At 33.5% G+C, this 14,832-nt stretch overlaps 1 protein-coding gene across 5 annotated transcripts in view; it reads right to left on the bottom strand.

Annotated features, from left to right (window-relative positions):
* The window catches only part of FAM126B (family with sequence similarity 126 member B), a 62,908-nt gene that overhangs the window by 32,121 nt on the left and 15,955 nt on the right, over nt 1–14,832 (bottom strand). For 4 of the 5 annotated variants that reach the window (XM_045559771.1, XM_045559766.1, XM_045559768.1 and 1 more), the window contains 2 exons: nt 5,245–5,341; nt 100–179 (listed from right to left, as the gene is read on the bottom strand). In XM_045559771.1, the coding sequence (XP_045415727.1) occupies nt 100–150 (51 nt within the window). In that variant the 5' untranslated portion in view covers nt 151–179; nt 5,245–5,341. The remainder of the gene's footprint in view (nt 1–99; nt 180–5,244; nt 5,342–14,832) is intronic. The other variant, XM_045559770.1, reaches the window with a different exon arrangement.

Genomic DNA, 14,832 nt, shown 5'->3' with positions numbered 1-14,832 from the left:
ATATTTGTATACATTTCTCCATAGAATGCATATTTACTGTTTGAATTACTGACATAAAGAATCATATAATAATACATTCTTATCCCCAATCCAATTTACCTTGAATTCTGATAACCATTCTTCTACAACACCACGTTCAGATCCCAGCATCTTTTACCTTCTTTCTATTCCTCTTTTATCTGTAAAGAAAAAAAAGCAGTGAACCTGAGGATAATATTACTTGCAGAAACTACCAAAAGTAAATGAAGTGTGCCTTTCACTAAATGAGGAGACACTCATTTAGTAAATATTTTAGATAAAGAGACTTGCTTTTAGTTTGGAGTGCAATTATAAAACAAAATTTTTCAGAAATATTGTAATTTCTATTTTTAATGATATATTTGAAACCTATTATCCTAATGCTTTCATATTTTCCCCAGCAATTATCCTTCAAAGAGGGAAAGGCAAGTGTCCTGAGTGAAATCAAACTGCACATTATCCAAGAAAAATCCACAGTCTATTCCTGGAGCTCTTACAAAATATATAACCAGCATAAGTTACAGATCACAGAACAAACCAATGTGACAGATAATAAATGACAAAGCTACATAAGCTAGAAAGCATGGGTCACATATTCAGCAAACTGATTATAAACATATATGCACTATACAAAATAAGGCCTTTGAAAAAGATAGATACATAAATTTTCTAAAATGGAAAAATGCCCAAGGAGAAAAAGCAAGCTGTATAGTAGGATGTAAACTACAATTCCATTTAAATCCTAAGGTAGTTGCCCCTGGAAGTTTCTCAGCACCTAAGTAGGCAACTGCCCAAATAGTCAAAAAAGGAATTAAGAAATTCATTGATTCATTCCATAAATACTTTTTAAGCACCAACTATATGTCAGCCATTATGCTGGGAGCTAGAAATACAATGGTAATCAAATCCAGATGTAGACCCACTCTAGTGAAGCACATTTTTGCCAAGAGATGAAGGGTAAGAAAAGCACACAAAAGCATAAAACAAAGGAACCAAACGTTGACTAAGGAATCAAAAGAGGCTTCTCTGAGGTGGTGCTTAAGCTGAGATGGCAAAGATCCACAGAGTTAAGGGGAGCAGAAAAAGAACATTCTAGGAAGAGGAAATAGCCTATATAAAAGTCCTGTGGCAAGAAAATACAGGAAGTTACAGAATCTGAAAGAAGATCCAAGTGGCCTAGAGCACAGACAGCAAGGGACAAGAGTTGACAGCGGAGAGGCAGGCATGATCCAATGGTGTAAGAAGTCTAAAAATTTCACTGTAGTGGTACAAAAAGGACATATTTTTCCAAAATAAACAAAATCAGAACTTAAAACTATGCCTATATCTCTATTGCTAGATATTAAATTATTGATTTTCATTTTTTATTTACTAGAAAATTTAAAAAAATCATTCCTGCTGTATCCTAACTTTTATCTCTATAATTTTACAAATATGTCTAGCTATAAATAAAAATTTAGTTTTATTCATTTTTAAATAATTTAAAAATATTTATTATGAATAATATATGCCTGTAAAAAAATGGAACTTAGAAAGTCCAACCATCCATCCCACCCACAAAGATAAACATTATTAACCATTCTTTCAGATCTATATTTATGTATCTATTTTTATATGTGTGTATATAATGTAAATATAATCGTGTTTATATCATAGTGTTCTACATTGTGCTTTTAATTAATACATTTGCTAAAAATACATCAAAGATCTATAGATCTATCTTATTCTTTTGAATGCACATAAAGTGTTTAATTATAAATATAAACCCTTATTTGTCCCATAACTTACTGATGGACACACAGATTATTTTTGACTTTCTTGTATTACAAAGAAATGTTACAATGAACATGCTTTTAATATATATGTGCGTTTATGTTGTTCTCTTCTGTAATGTAAATTCCAAAAATTGAATTTGAAATTTTAAGATTGCAGGAGATAAATATTATTGATAGTATATCCAAATCTAAATAAACTCTCCAGACTACAACACTTCACAGATTTTTAAGGAGCATATGACTGCTACATGTACAGAATAAATTTTCCCGCTCTATATTTACAAAGCTACTACCTCAGCATAGAAACCTAAATGAATCTAAATATAAAACCTTTAATTTTCCTACATTTATTAATATACTACATAAGAATTTTAAAACGAGTACAATAACAATCAGAATCAGAACATTCTAGTGAGTACCTATTGCTAAAACATTACTTTGGAAGTTATTTTAGAAAGTGATATAATATTAATATCTAACAATTTTTTTCTCTCAATTGCTCTAATGCATATCTTTTTTTTTTTTTGAAATGCCACTGAAGTCTCACATATATTTGGAACTATTTCTGAGCTACTTTTCCCACTGATTCTGTACCATAACTACAACCTTTTAATTACTGAGGTTTTACAATACATTTTGATATATAATGGTACAAGTCATATCCTAATTCTTTTTTTTCTAAAAATATATTTCATCATTATTGCTTACTTCATCCTTCTAACTTTAAACTTCTGTTCATGAGTTTCTTCTCCACACCCCATTACTAGCAGAATTAAATTTATAAGTTATTTCCAAATTACATCTTCATAATACTGAGTTATCTCATACAGGAATGTAACACTGTTCTTTATTAAAAATCCTCTATGTCTTAGTATAAATTTTGTGTCTTCTTCATACTGGTCAAAACAATTTCCAATTAATTCCTAGATAGTTTGTATTTTTTGTTGCCTTTGTGATTGGATTCTTTTCCATTATGTTTTCTAATTAGCAATTGTTACACACACAAAAATGAAAGCAGAGAGAAAGAAACCATTTTTATTAAACATCAAAATGAGTAAGTTTTTAGATAATTATTTTAAATGCTGAATGGTTTAAATCAAGGTTTCTGTTTTAGGAAAACTGTACAAACTAATAAGTCATCTTTTAGTTAACTACAAGGAATTAGAAGACTTTTTTTTTAACATATGCTATTTTATAGAAAAGGCCAAGAAAAAGCAACTACAATTAATATTTTTTCACATTTTCTACAAAGAACATAAAATGCTTTGAAAATAAAAAAGAAACCCAAATATTATTTTTAAAAAGAGGCCAGGTGCGATGGCTCATGCCTATAATCCTAGCACTCTGGGAGGTTGAGGCGGGCAGATCGTTTGAGCTCAGGAGTTCGAGACCAACCTGAGCAAGAGCGAGACCTCGTCTCTACCAAAAAAATAGAAAGAAATTATCTGGACAACTAAAAATATATAGAAAAAAATTAGCCAGGCATGGTGGCGCATGCCCGTAGTCCCAGCTACTTGGAAGGTTTATTTCCTTCCTAGAACTTTGGATTTTATTACTTGTTTATTAGAACTCATTCTTAATTGATTGTCTATCTCCCCCACTGGATTGTAAATTATTGCTCACTACTATGCATCCAAAGCTAACAAGCATACTATGGTATACAGACATATGACAGATACTTAAAATAAGTATCTGTTGAATCCATGAACCAAACTGCTTATATGTCCTTGGCCTAATCACTTAAACTCTTCGAGCTTTAGTTTCCTACAATGATAAGTTATTTTCTATATCTAAAATCCTAAAAATATATTTTAGTACCTTCATTTGAAAAACAGAATAGTACTCATCACAGAGAAATTTTGTAAACATGTATTTCCTAACTAAGTTCAGTATCTTTTAGTATCTAGAGGTAGCTACAGAGAACAGTTATTAATATATAGCAAATTCCCTATTTATCTAACCAAACATCATAAAATTCTCAAGATCATTTCTTCTACTATATATTACACCCATCCCATCTCCTGGTATGTAAAAACTATATTTAAAAGCAAGAACTCAAGCTGATATTCCAGCATGCAGCTCAGTTTAGACCCATACTGCCTTGCTTCCAGAATATATTAATGTAACAAAGAGGATATCACAGAGAATGATTATCTTTTTGATGACCATGGTAACAGCAAGCCATAACTACAACATGATGAACAAATAACAAACTACTGAAGGTGGTCAAGAACTACTTGCCAGGAAGCAAACTCACAGTACTTGTCCAAGTACAATAAGCTCTCTAAGTATAATAACATGTATCCTTGGGAAAGTTACTTAATCTGTGGCCTCAAATTCTTCATGTATTAAAATGGAGATAAGGTAAGTACCTATGACAAAGGTTTATTTTAAAGATTAAATCAATTAACACACATAAAGTCTTAGAAAGTGACTGGCACAACGTAAGTCCTCAATAAATATTAGCTATTATTATTATAGAAATAATATCAACAAAATTATTTAGTTTTTGAACAATTTGGGAGATATTTTTCCTGTGGAGGTAAAGTACAGAGATTATTCATCCATTCTTTCAATCAATATTTATTGAACACCAATTACATGGTAGGTCCTAAGACGCTAAGGACACAATAGTAAGCAAAACAATAAGTGCTCTCAAAGATAGCAAATGAAAATGATTGGATAAACAAAGCTACACAATTATCAAGGTAACATGTGACATAGCCAATGATGATTTTGCTGTTGCAAGTCAATAACTATAAACATATTTCAAGGTATAAGTCTAGAACTTAACCATTTAAGACAATACTGTTACTATAATTACCAACTTCCCTAAGGAAAAGCCTAGAGCTACACTAATACAGTAGCTACTACTGTCCACAGGTGGCTATTTAAATTTCAATTAATTAAAATAAAATAAAAATTAAATACTCAATTCCTTAGTTGCACTAGCCACATTTCAAGTGCCCAGCAGCTACATGTGGCTAGTATCCCATACTGGACAGTACAGATATAGAACACAGCCATTATCAAAGAAGTTCTATTGGACAACATTGATCTAGATATAGCCAGATAATATAATTATGCTGAGTAAATTCAATAGTTCAATAAATGTAAAGTTTAGGTAACAGAAAGGTTTTTAAAAAACACACCTATTAGAGTCCCAGCTACTCAGGAGGCTGAGGTGGGAGGATCACTTAAGCCCAGGAGTTTGAGTCCAGCCTGGGCAACATAGAGGAAAGACCCCATCTCTTAAAAAAAAAAAAAATCTATTAAAAGGAAAACACTTTCAAAAATACAATTCAAAGGAAATAATTATGATGTGATTATTTTAGGTAAAATTACTTAATAAATAGAAGCTACCTACCTAAGATTACCAAAAATGCTAACATGTCTAACTATATAGAAAATTTATTCTTTATCCTTTACAAAGTTAAAGTCTTAATTTTACCTGTTTTAAGATCAGTTTTCTAAAGGAGGAGGTGGCACAGGAATGCAGCAGAGTTCAAGTGTTGAATTCATTTGTTGAGAGTTAAATATTTCCAACTCTATAAAAAATGAAAATGAAAAACTGAAATATTGAGATAATATTCTGTAAATTACAATACAAAGAACAGTTTTGTTAAGATATTTATAATGAAACATTTTAAAAAATAATAATGGATCCAAAAAATGTCTATAATAATTAGTATACTGAGTACCTTTATCAAACATAAGAAAAAAGCATTATTTTGGAGACAGAAAGTCTAAATTTTAGTTTCAAATTTGCCATTAATTATCTGTAAGACCTTGAGCAGGTTACTTAATTATCTGGAGCCTCACTTGAATAATCTATAAAATTAAGTCCCTTCCATACAAAAATTCTATGACTCTAACTTTTGAAACATGTTACAATGATTTCCCTCATTCTCACATACACACACACACACAAAATCATTTTTCAAATGGTCTCATTAAAGTCTTGATACCCTTATTATGTGAAAATGAGTTTCACTTAACTTAAAAATTGATCATTTTTTAAAAACAACACAGAAAGGACTATTACTTGAATTCTAACATAAAAACATATTAAAAGTTTTTTGATCAGAGAGAAAATTTTCAAACCGCTAAAAATAAAGACTTTCTACCTCTTTGGTTCAAAACTGTACCACAATTTTAACATCTAAAACCCTAAAAGAATTAACATTTTAATATATGTTCCTTAACAAAATGTACTTACTTAAATACAAAGAATGCTGCAATTAAATTCTCTTGGAATTAAATCCCATTATCACTGTAAAGCCTCCAATATTTTTTAAACTGAAGATGTTTCAGGACCTCCTACTCAACCACAGTAGCTGACTTTTCATCTTGTATACATTGGGCTTTCACATAAGATTTTTATTTTATGAGAAGAGTCTGCAGTGGTGAAAAAAACTTGAAAAGGACTAAAAGAATACCTCTGGAAAGATATACAAGACTGGTAACACTCTGGGAAGGGGCACTTGATATCAAGGAAATAGGGATGGGAATGAGCCTTTCTTTTTATAGCTGGTGAATTTTAAACTACCAAGACAATCACCAGATTTTGAAGCAGTATAGGTAGGCAGACTAGAGAACTATACGGGGAACCTCCGTAGAGACAGGTCTCCCACAATCTTTCAGGGCTAGGGAGACAAATACAAGGTTCTCAATTAAAAAAGCAAAAAGCAAATAACAGAAAAACTGAGTTTTGTTAAACTTTAACATAACCCTAAAATGGCTCACTCCCTGACTGGCTGGAGATAATTAGCCCCTTACCCATTTGTACAACAGAGAAAAATGGGAATCCTCTCTCGGAGAGATAACACTCTCTGGAGCTTCTATAGTTCTTTCATAAACAAAGTCTGGCACACAATAAAAATTTAGTAAGTATGCAAAGGAACAAGAAAATATGACCAATAATTAAGAGAAAACTAGATGAGAGACTCAGATCCACAGATGACTTAATAATGGAGTTAACACACAAAGACAATTAAAGTAATTCTGACTAATTGTAAATAGAGGGAAAAATGAACAAAACTGAAGAAAGATGGAACATTTCACCAACAAATTAGTATCTACAAAAAAATTAAATGAGCATTCTAGAATTGAAAAATACAATATATGAAATTAAGAACTCAATATTGGTTTTATAGCAGACTGGACACAGCAGAATATAGGATTAGTGACCTAGAAGACAAGTCAATAAAAAATACCTAAACTGAAGCATAAAGAGAAAAGTGTAGAAGGGGAAAGGGAAGACAGGTAAAGAAAGAGGAAGAGAAGTTTAACAGTTTAAGAGAAATGTAGGACATGCTCACAATGTCTATTATACATATAACAGAAGTCCCAGACAAAAGGAGAAAGATATAAATGCAATACTCAATAAAAAAATAACGTGGAGTTTTCCAAAACTGATGAAAGAAATCAATTCAGAGATTGAAGATGCTCTGCCAACTCCAAGCAGGATATATGCAAAGGAAATTATACCTAGGACACCTAGGATATCATAATCAAACTATAGAAGGAAGGGAGGAAAAAGGAGAGAGAAGAAAAATCACAAAAGCAGTTATGACCTTCAAAGAAACAATAAGATTGACAGATTTCTCAACAGAAACAATAAAAGCCAGAATACAAAAGAATGATATCATTAAAGGGCAAAAAAGAAAATAACTGCCAATCTAGAATACTATACCCAGAAAAAACCATCCTCAAAAATGAAGGTGAAGCCCAGCCAAGATGGATCACACCTGTAATCTCGGCATTTTGAGAGGCTGAGGCAGGAGGATCCCTAGAGCCCAGGAGTCCAAGACCAGCCTGAGCAACATAGTGGGACCCAGTCTCTACAAAAAAATTTAAAAATTAGCCAGGTGTGGTGGTGTGTGCCTGTAATCCCAGCTACTCGGGAAGCTGAAGCAGGAGGCTTGCTGAGCCCAGGAGTTTGAGGTTGCAGTGAGCTATGATGACACCACTGTACTCTAGCCCAGGCAACAAAGCAAGACCCTGACTCAAAAAAAATAAAATAAAATAAAAATTAAAGTGAAATAAAAATGTTTCAAACAAACAAACAACAATAAAAAATGAGGGCCGGGCGTGGTGGCTCACATCTGTAATCCTAGCACTCTGGGAGGCCGAGGCAGGTGGACCATTTGAGCTCAGGAGTTTGAGACCAGCCTGAGCAAGAGTGAGTCCCTGTCTCTACTAAAAAAAAGAGAAAGAAATTAGCTGGACAACCTAAAATATATAGAAAAAATTAGCTGGGCATGGTAGCACATGCCTATTAGTCCCAGCTACTCGGGAGGCTGAGGCAGAAAGATCGCTTGAGCCCAGAAGTTTGAGGTTGCTGTGAGCTAGGCTGACGCCACGGCACTCTAGCCCACGCAACAGAGTGAGACTTTGTCTCAAAAAAAAAACAAGAAGAAATCTCTCAGCAGCAAGCCTGTATTAAAAGAAAATTAAAAGGAGTTATTCAGGCATAAAATAATTATCCTAGATTATAAAAATGGAAACCTAGGAAGGAATAAACATTATCAGATAGGGTAAATAATGTAAGGAAATAAGTTGTCATAGTTCAAAACAATAACTGAAATGTTGTGTAAGGTTTAAAGGCTCTAAGATTTTTAGCAATTGTGTGATAGTAGTCAAAGTAATAATTTCTATTATAATGTAATAAGTTAAGGAATGTTGTAATTTTTAGGACAACCATTAAAACAAAATTTTATATATATACACAAGTTAGAGGAAAAATGTAATATTTAATCTAAAAGCAGTCAAGAAAGAAGAAAAAAGAAAAAAACATGAGATGAGGAGCAAACAATAATAAGATTACACATATAAACCCAACTATATTAATAATTATAGTATATGGATAAAATACTTCAAGTAAAAGACTAAGTTTGTCAGACTGGATTAAATGAAGAAGAACAGTCCTTAAAGTGGATACACTTTACATATATACATAGAAAGATTAAAAGTAGACGATGGAAAAAATATACCATGCGACACTAACCAAAAGAAAACTGTTGTACTCTGCTAATTTCAGAGAAAGATTTAGAATTTATGAAAAGAATCATTATTACAGATAAAAGGAATATTATGTAATGATAAAGGTATCCATCTAATGCAAAGATATTGCAATCATAAACTTGTATGTACCTAAGAGTAATCTCAAAATACACCAAGCAAAAATTTTCAGAATTAAAAGGAGAAACAGACAAAGCCATAATCATAGTTGGAGACTCATACTTTTCTCAGTAGCTGATAGAAAAAGCAACCAAAATCAGTAAGATCTGAACAGGGCAATTAACAAACGACCTAAATGACCAACACAGACACTGTACCTAGCAACGACAAAATTCTCATTATTTTCAAGGGTATAAGGAAACTTATCAAAACTGATTGCATACTGGGCCACATGGAAAGTTTCAACACACTTCAAATAAGATGATGGCATGAAGAGTATGTTCTCTAATCACAACAAAAGCTAGAAATCATTAAAAACAACAACAATAATAAATAAAAACACAGAACACTATTACCTAGAAATTTAAAATTACATATGTAAATAACCTATAGGTCAAAGAATAAATCAAAACAGAAATTAGAAAATACGTTGAACTGAATACCAAGATACAACATATTAAACCTTGTGGGATGCAACTAAAGCCTTAATTGCTATGCAGGCAGCCCTCACTTTGAATGTGCAAAGCAAAGACATAGTTCCTATATTCATGAATTTCAGTTAACCTGGTAGCCTGCAAACCTAAGACTGCCTTATTAGCAAAGAGGAAAGGGTACAAAACATAAATGGTTCAAGCTCTATCTCAAGAAGCTAGACAGAATAGTAAATGAATGAAATAAGAAACAAGCACAAAATACAGAAAAATCAGTAAAGCCAAAAGTTAGCTGTTTGAAAAGATTAATAAAATTGACAAACTCCTAGTAATACTGAATAGGGAAAAAGACACAAATTATGACAATTTTTACACATCAGAAAGATAACATGCCCTGGGAGATTCATTGCAAATAGGAAGACACCATGTCATGCAGTATCAGACTGACCAAAATATCCACTAAAGAGGCCCTTCTTCGAACTGTAAGGTGAAAGAAACAAGTAACATACAAAGGAAAGCCCATCCGAATAACGTCAGATTTCTCAACTAAAACCTTACAAGTAAGAAGAGACTGGGGCCCCATTCTCACTCTTCTGAAACATAATAATGCCCAGCCTAGAATCCTGTACCCAGCAAAGTCAAGTTTTTTATACGAAGGAGAAATGAAGGCATTCTCAGATCAACAAAGACTGAGGGAATTCACCAAGACAAGACCAGCCCTCCAAGAAGTACTCAAAACAGTTGTACACGGACCAGTACAAGAAACACTCACGAATGTGAAACTACTCAAAAGCTAAAGATCAAAGGCCAGATACCACAATGGCTCAAGAGAGAAAACATAGCAATGAAGTTCTACCCAACAGGATGAACAGAAATCTGCCCCACCTCTGAGTTCTCTCAATAAATGTGAATGGCTTGAACTCCCCACTCAAGAGACATAGGCTGGACCAATGGATAAAAAAATACAAGCCAAGTATCTGCTGTCTCCAGGAAACTCATCTAACCTGTAAAGATGCATTTAGACTGAAAATAAAGGGGTAGAAATCAACATTTCAAGCAAACAGAAGCCAAAAGAAGGCAGGCGTGGTGGTTTTAATTTCAGATAACTTAATTTTTAAATCAACAAAAGTAATGAAAGACAAAGATGGTCACTATATAATGGTGAAGGGTACAGTTCAACAAGAAGACATAACTATACTTAATATGTATGCACCCAATTTCGGTGTACCCAGATTCATAAAGCAAACCCTACTTGATCTAAACCAAATGATAAACAGCAACACCATAATATCTGGAGATTTCAACACCCTGCTGACAGCACAGGACAGATCCTCCAAACAGAAAATAAACAAGGAAATAATAGACTTAAACAGAACACTAGAACAAATGGGCCTGACTGACATTTACAAGACATTCTATCCAAAATCCACTGAATATACATTCTTCTCATCAGCTCATGGGACATTCTCTAAGATTGACCATATCCTAGGACACAAAGCATGTCTTAAAAAATTTTTAAAAATAGAAATTACACCATGCATCTTTTTAGATCACAGTGGCATAAAAGTAGAAATCAATCCTAACAGAAATTCTCATTTCTACTCAAAGTCATGGAAGCTAAACAAACTTCTCCTGAACAATTATTTTATAAATGAGGAAATCAAGATGGAAATCAAAAGATTCTTTGAACTAAATGACAAAGGAGACACAAGTTATCAAAATCTGTGGGACACAGCTAAAGCAGTCCTGAGAAGAAAGTTTATTTCCATAAATGCCTATATCCAAAAGACAGAAAATTTACAAATACACAACCTAATGAACAGATTCAAAGAGCTAGAGAAAGAAGAACAGACCGACCCCAAACCCAGCAGGAGTGAAATTAATAAGATCAAATCAGAACTGAATGAAATGGACAACAGGAAAACTATATGGGAGATTAATAAAACAAAAAGTTGGTTCTTTGAAAAGATAAAACAAAATTGACACGCCTTTGGCTAAACTAACTAACAGCAGAAAAGAAAAATCTCTAATAAGCTCCATCAGGAACATGAAAGGAGAAATTACAAATGATGCCACAGAGATACAAGATATCATCTATGAATTCTACAAAAACCTTTATGCACACAAACTGGAAAATGTGGAGGAAATGGACAAATTTTTAGAAACTCATGGCCTTCCTAGTCTCAACCAGGAAGAAATAGAATTCCTGAACAGACCAATATCAAGAACTGAAATCAATACAGCAATAAAAAACCTTCCCAAAAAGAAAAGCCCCAGACCAGATGGTTTCACACCCGAATTTTACCACACCTACAAAGAAGAACTGGTGCCTATCTTACGAAAGTTATTCCACAACATCAAGAAGGATGGAATCTTCCCCAACACATTTTATGAAGCCAACATAACCCTGATACCAAAACCAGGAAAGGACACAAAAAAAGAAAACTACAGACCAATATCCCTTATGAATATAGATGCAAAAATTCTCAATAAAATCCTACCAAACAGAATCCAGGTGCTTATCAAGAAAATAATCCATCACGGCCAAGTGGGCTTCATCCCAGAGATGCAGGGATGGTTCAACATACACAAATCTATAAATGTAATTCATCACATAAATACAAGCAAAAACAAAGAGTACATGATCCTCTCAATAAACGCAGAAAAAGCATTTGACAAAATTCAACACCCTTTTATGATAAAAACGCTTAACAAAATAGGCATAGATGGGGCCTACCTAAAAATTATACAAGCCATATATGACAAACCTACAGCCAACATCATCCTGAATTGGGAAAAATTGAAAGCATTTCCACTTAGAACTGGAACCAGACAAGGTTGCCCACAGTCCCCGCTGCTATTCAACATAGTGCTGGAAGTCCTTGCAAGAACAATCAGGCAAGAGAGCAGAATCACGGGTGTCCAAATGGGAAAGAAGAGATCAAACTCTCACTCTTTGCTGATGATATATTATATCTAGAAAACCCCAAGGATTCAACCAAGAGACTCCGGGAATTGATAAATGAATTCAGTAAAGTCTCAGTATACAAAATCAATACACACAAATCAGAGGCATTCATATATGCCAATAACAGTCAAACTGAGAACCAAATCATTGGGGAAAATGACCATATTCTGCGTGTTAAAAAATGAGCATGTCTTAAATACAATTTACTCTCATTTAGTGATAGGAAGGCCAGGCAGAAGAAGGAATCCACTTCAGATCCTTGTATTCTAAGTAAATTAAATAAAAACATTTTCCCCATAAAACATAGTATCCAATTCAGAAGAACCTATAAATATGTTGTGTATATAGTATGTTTAGGTAATGTAGGCACAGAATTAATCAAAATATAAAAATAAATTCTAAGAAAATATGTTGAATTTTAGAATAAAATTTTCAAATAATAAATGTTTAAAGAAATTAGTATTCAAGGAGTTGAGTCAAGGAAGGCAGTATCTGGATTTGGTGGCATTTTTAACCTCTAAAAGAATTCCCTTCCTTAACTAGATAACTGACAGTTCAGGACAACCTCTTCCTAAAGGCAAAAATATTTGCGTTAACGATGGCATTTTTTTTCATTTTTCCCCCAATTTTTTTATTGTGGTAAAATACACATAACATATAATTTACCATCTTAAACATTTTAAGTGTATAGTTCAGTGGTGTTAAATATATTCATAATGTTGTGCAACCATCACCATCATCCGTGTAACTATTTTTATCTTGTAAAACTGAAAGTGTATGAATGTTGATCAAATTAGGTCATTCTTGTCATACTCTACTAAAACAGAATCAAGAAGCCAAAGGAAAAACACACTCAGCATACAAAACATTGCTCCAAGAATGTAATTCTCTGCCAGCCTGACTGCTGAAACTGCTTGTTGTAACTTGAAACCAATTTTATCTGTAGCTTCTGTGATAATGTAACAGTAGAAGGGAGGCTTAGCACGACTAGCTCCATTTTGCTTCTGAATCACTGCAGTAATATCCTTTAGGATAAAAGCTTCTGCTTAGCTCTGCACTTAGGCCAGCTATTAAGAATTATAGGAAGAATTTAGTTTGTAGTTCAACTCTAGAAGAAAGATCACAACTGTCCCTTTCCCAAAAACAACTCCTAGAGAGATAAGTACACACATAAGTAACAATGAATGCTACATTAAAGATTCATATGAACATCATGACCTGACCTAGTCATCCAAAAATTTTTTTTCTTTTTTCTTTCAGCATATTATGGGGGTACAAATAGGTTCCGTATATTACCCTTGCCCCACCAGAGTCAGAGCTTCAAGTGTGTCTATCCCCCAGACAGTGAGCACCGCACCCATTAGGTGTGTATATACCTATCCCCTCCTCCCTGCTCCCATCTGCCCAACACCTAATGAATGTTATTACTATATGTGCACTTAAGTGTTGATCAGTTAAAACCAATCTGATAGTGAGTACATGTGGTGCTTGTTTTTCCATTCTTGGGATACTTCACTTAGTAGAATGGGTTCCAGCTCTATCCAGAAAAATACAAGAGGTGCTATATCCCCATTGTTTCTTATAGCTGAATAGTACTCCATGGTATACATATACCACATTTTATTAATCCACTCATGTATTGATGGGCACTTGGGTTGTTTCTACATCTTTGCAATTGTGAACTGTGCTGCTATAAACATTCTAGTGCAGATGTGTTTTTTATAGAATGTCTTTTGTTCTTTTGGGTAGATGCCCAGTAATGGGATTTCTGGATCAAACGGTAGTTCTACTTGTATCTCTTTGAGGTATCTCCATATTGCTTTCCACAGAGGTTGTGCTAGTTTGCAGTCCCACCAGCAGGGTATGAGTGTTCTATCTCTCCGCAACCATGCCAACATTTATTGTTTTGGGGCTTTTTGATAAAGGCCATTCTCATTGGAGATAAGTGATATCTCATTGTGGTTTTGATGTGCATTTCCCTGATGATTAGAGATGTTGAGCATTTTTTCATATGTTTGTTAGCCATAAGTCTATCTTCTTCTGAAAAGTTTATGCTCATGTCCTTTGCCTGCTTTTTGATAGGGTTGTTTGATTTTTTCTTGCTGATTTTCCTGAGTTCTATATAGATTCTAGTTATAAACAACCCTTTATCGGATGTGTAACATATGAACATTTTCTCCCATTCTGTGGGTTGTCTGTTTGCTCTCATGATAGTTTCCTTGGCTGTGCAGAAACTTTTTAATTTTATCAGGTCCCATTTATTTATTTTTGTTGTTGCTATGATTGCCTTTGGAGTCTTCTTCATAAATTTTTGCCTAGGCCAATGTCTATAAGAATTTTTCCAACATTTTCTTCTAGAATTCTCATAGTTTCACGCCTTAGGTTTAAAAGTCATCCAAAATTAACTGACCAAGAACAAAGAAGTTTCAAAACCTCCTTGGACCTTCACTGAGGCCCA

The sequence above is a fragment of the Lemur catta genome, chromosome 8 (genome assembly GCF_020740605.2).
Source record: "Lemur catta isolate mLemCat1 chromosome 8, mLemCat1.pri, whole genome shotgun sequence".
Classification (NCBI taxonomy): domain Eukaryota; kingdom Metazoa; phylum Chordata; class Mammalia; order Primates; family Lemuridae; genus Lemur; species Lemur catta.
Note: the sequence above shows the minus strand (reverse complement) of the source record. Positions and strands in the feature narration are given on the sequence as shown.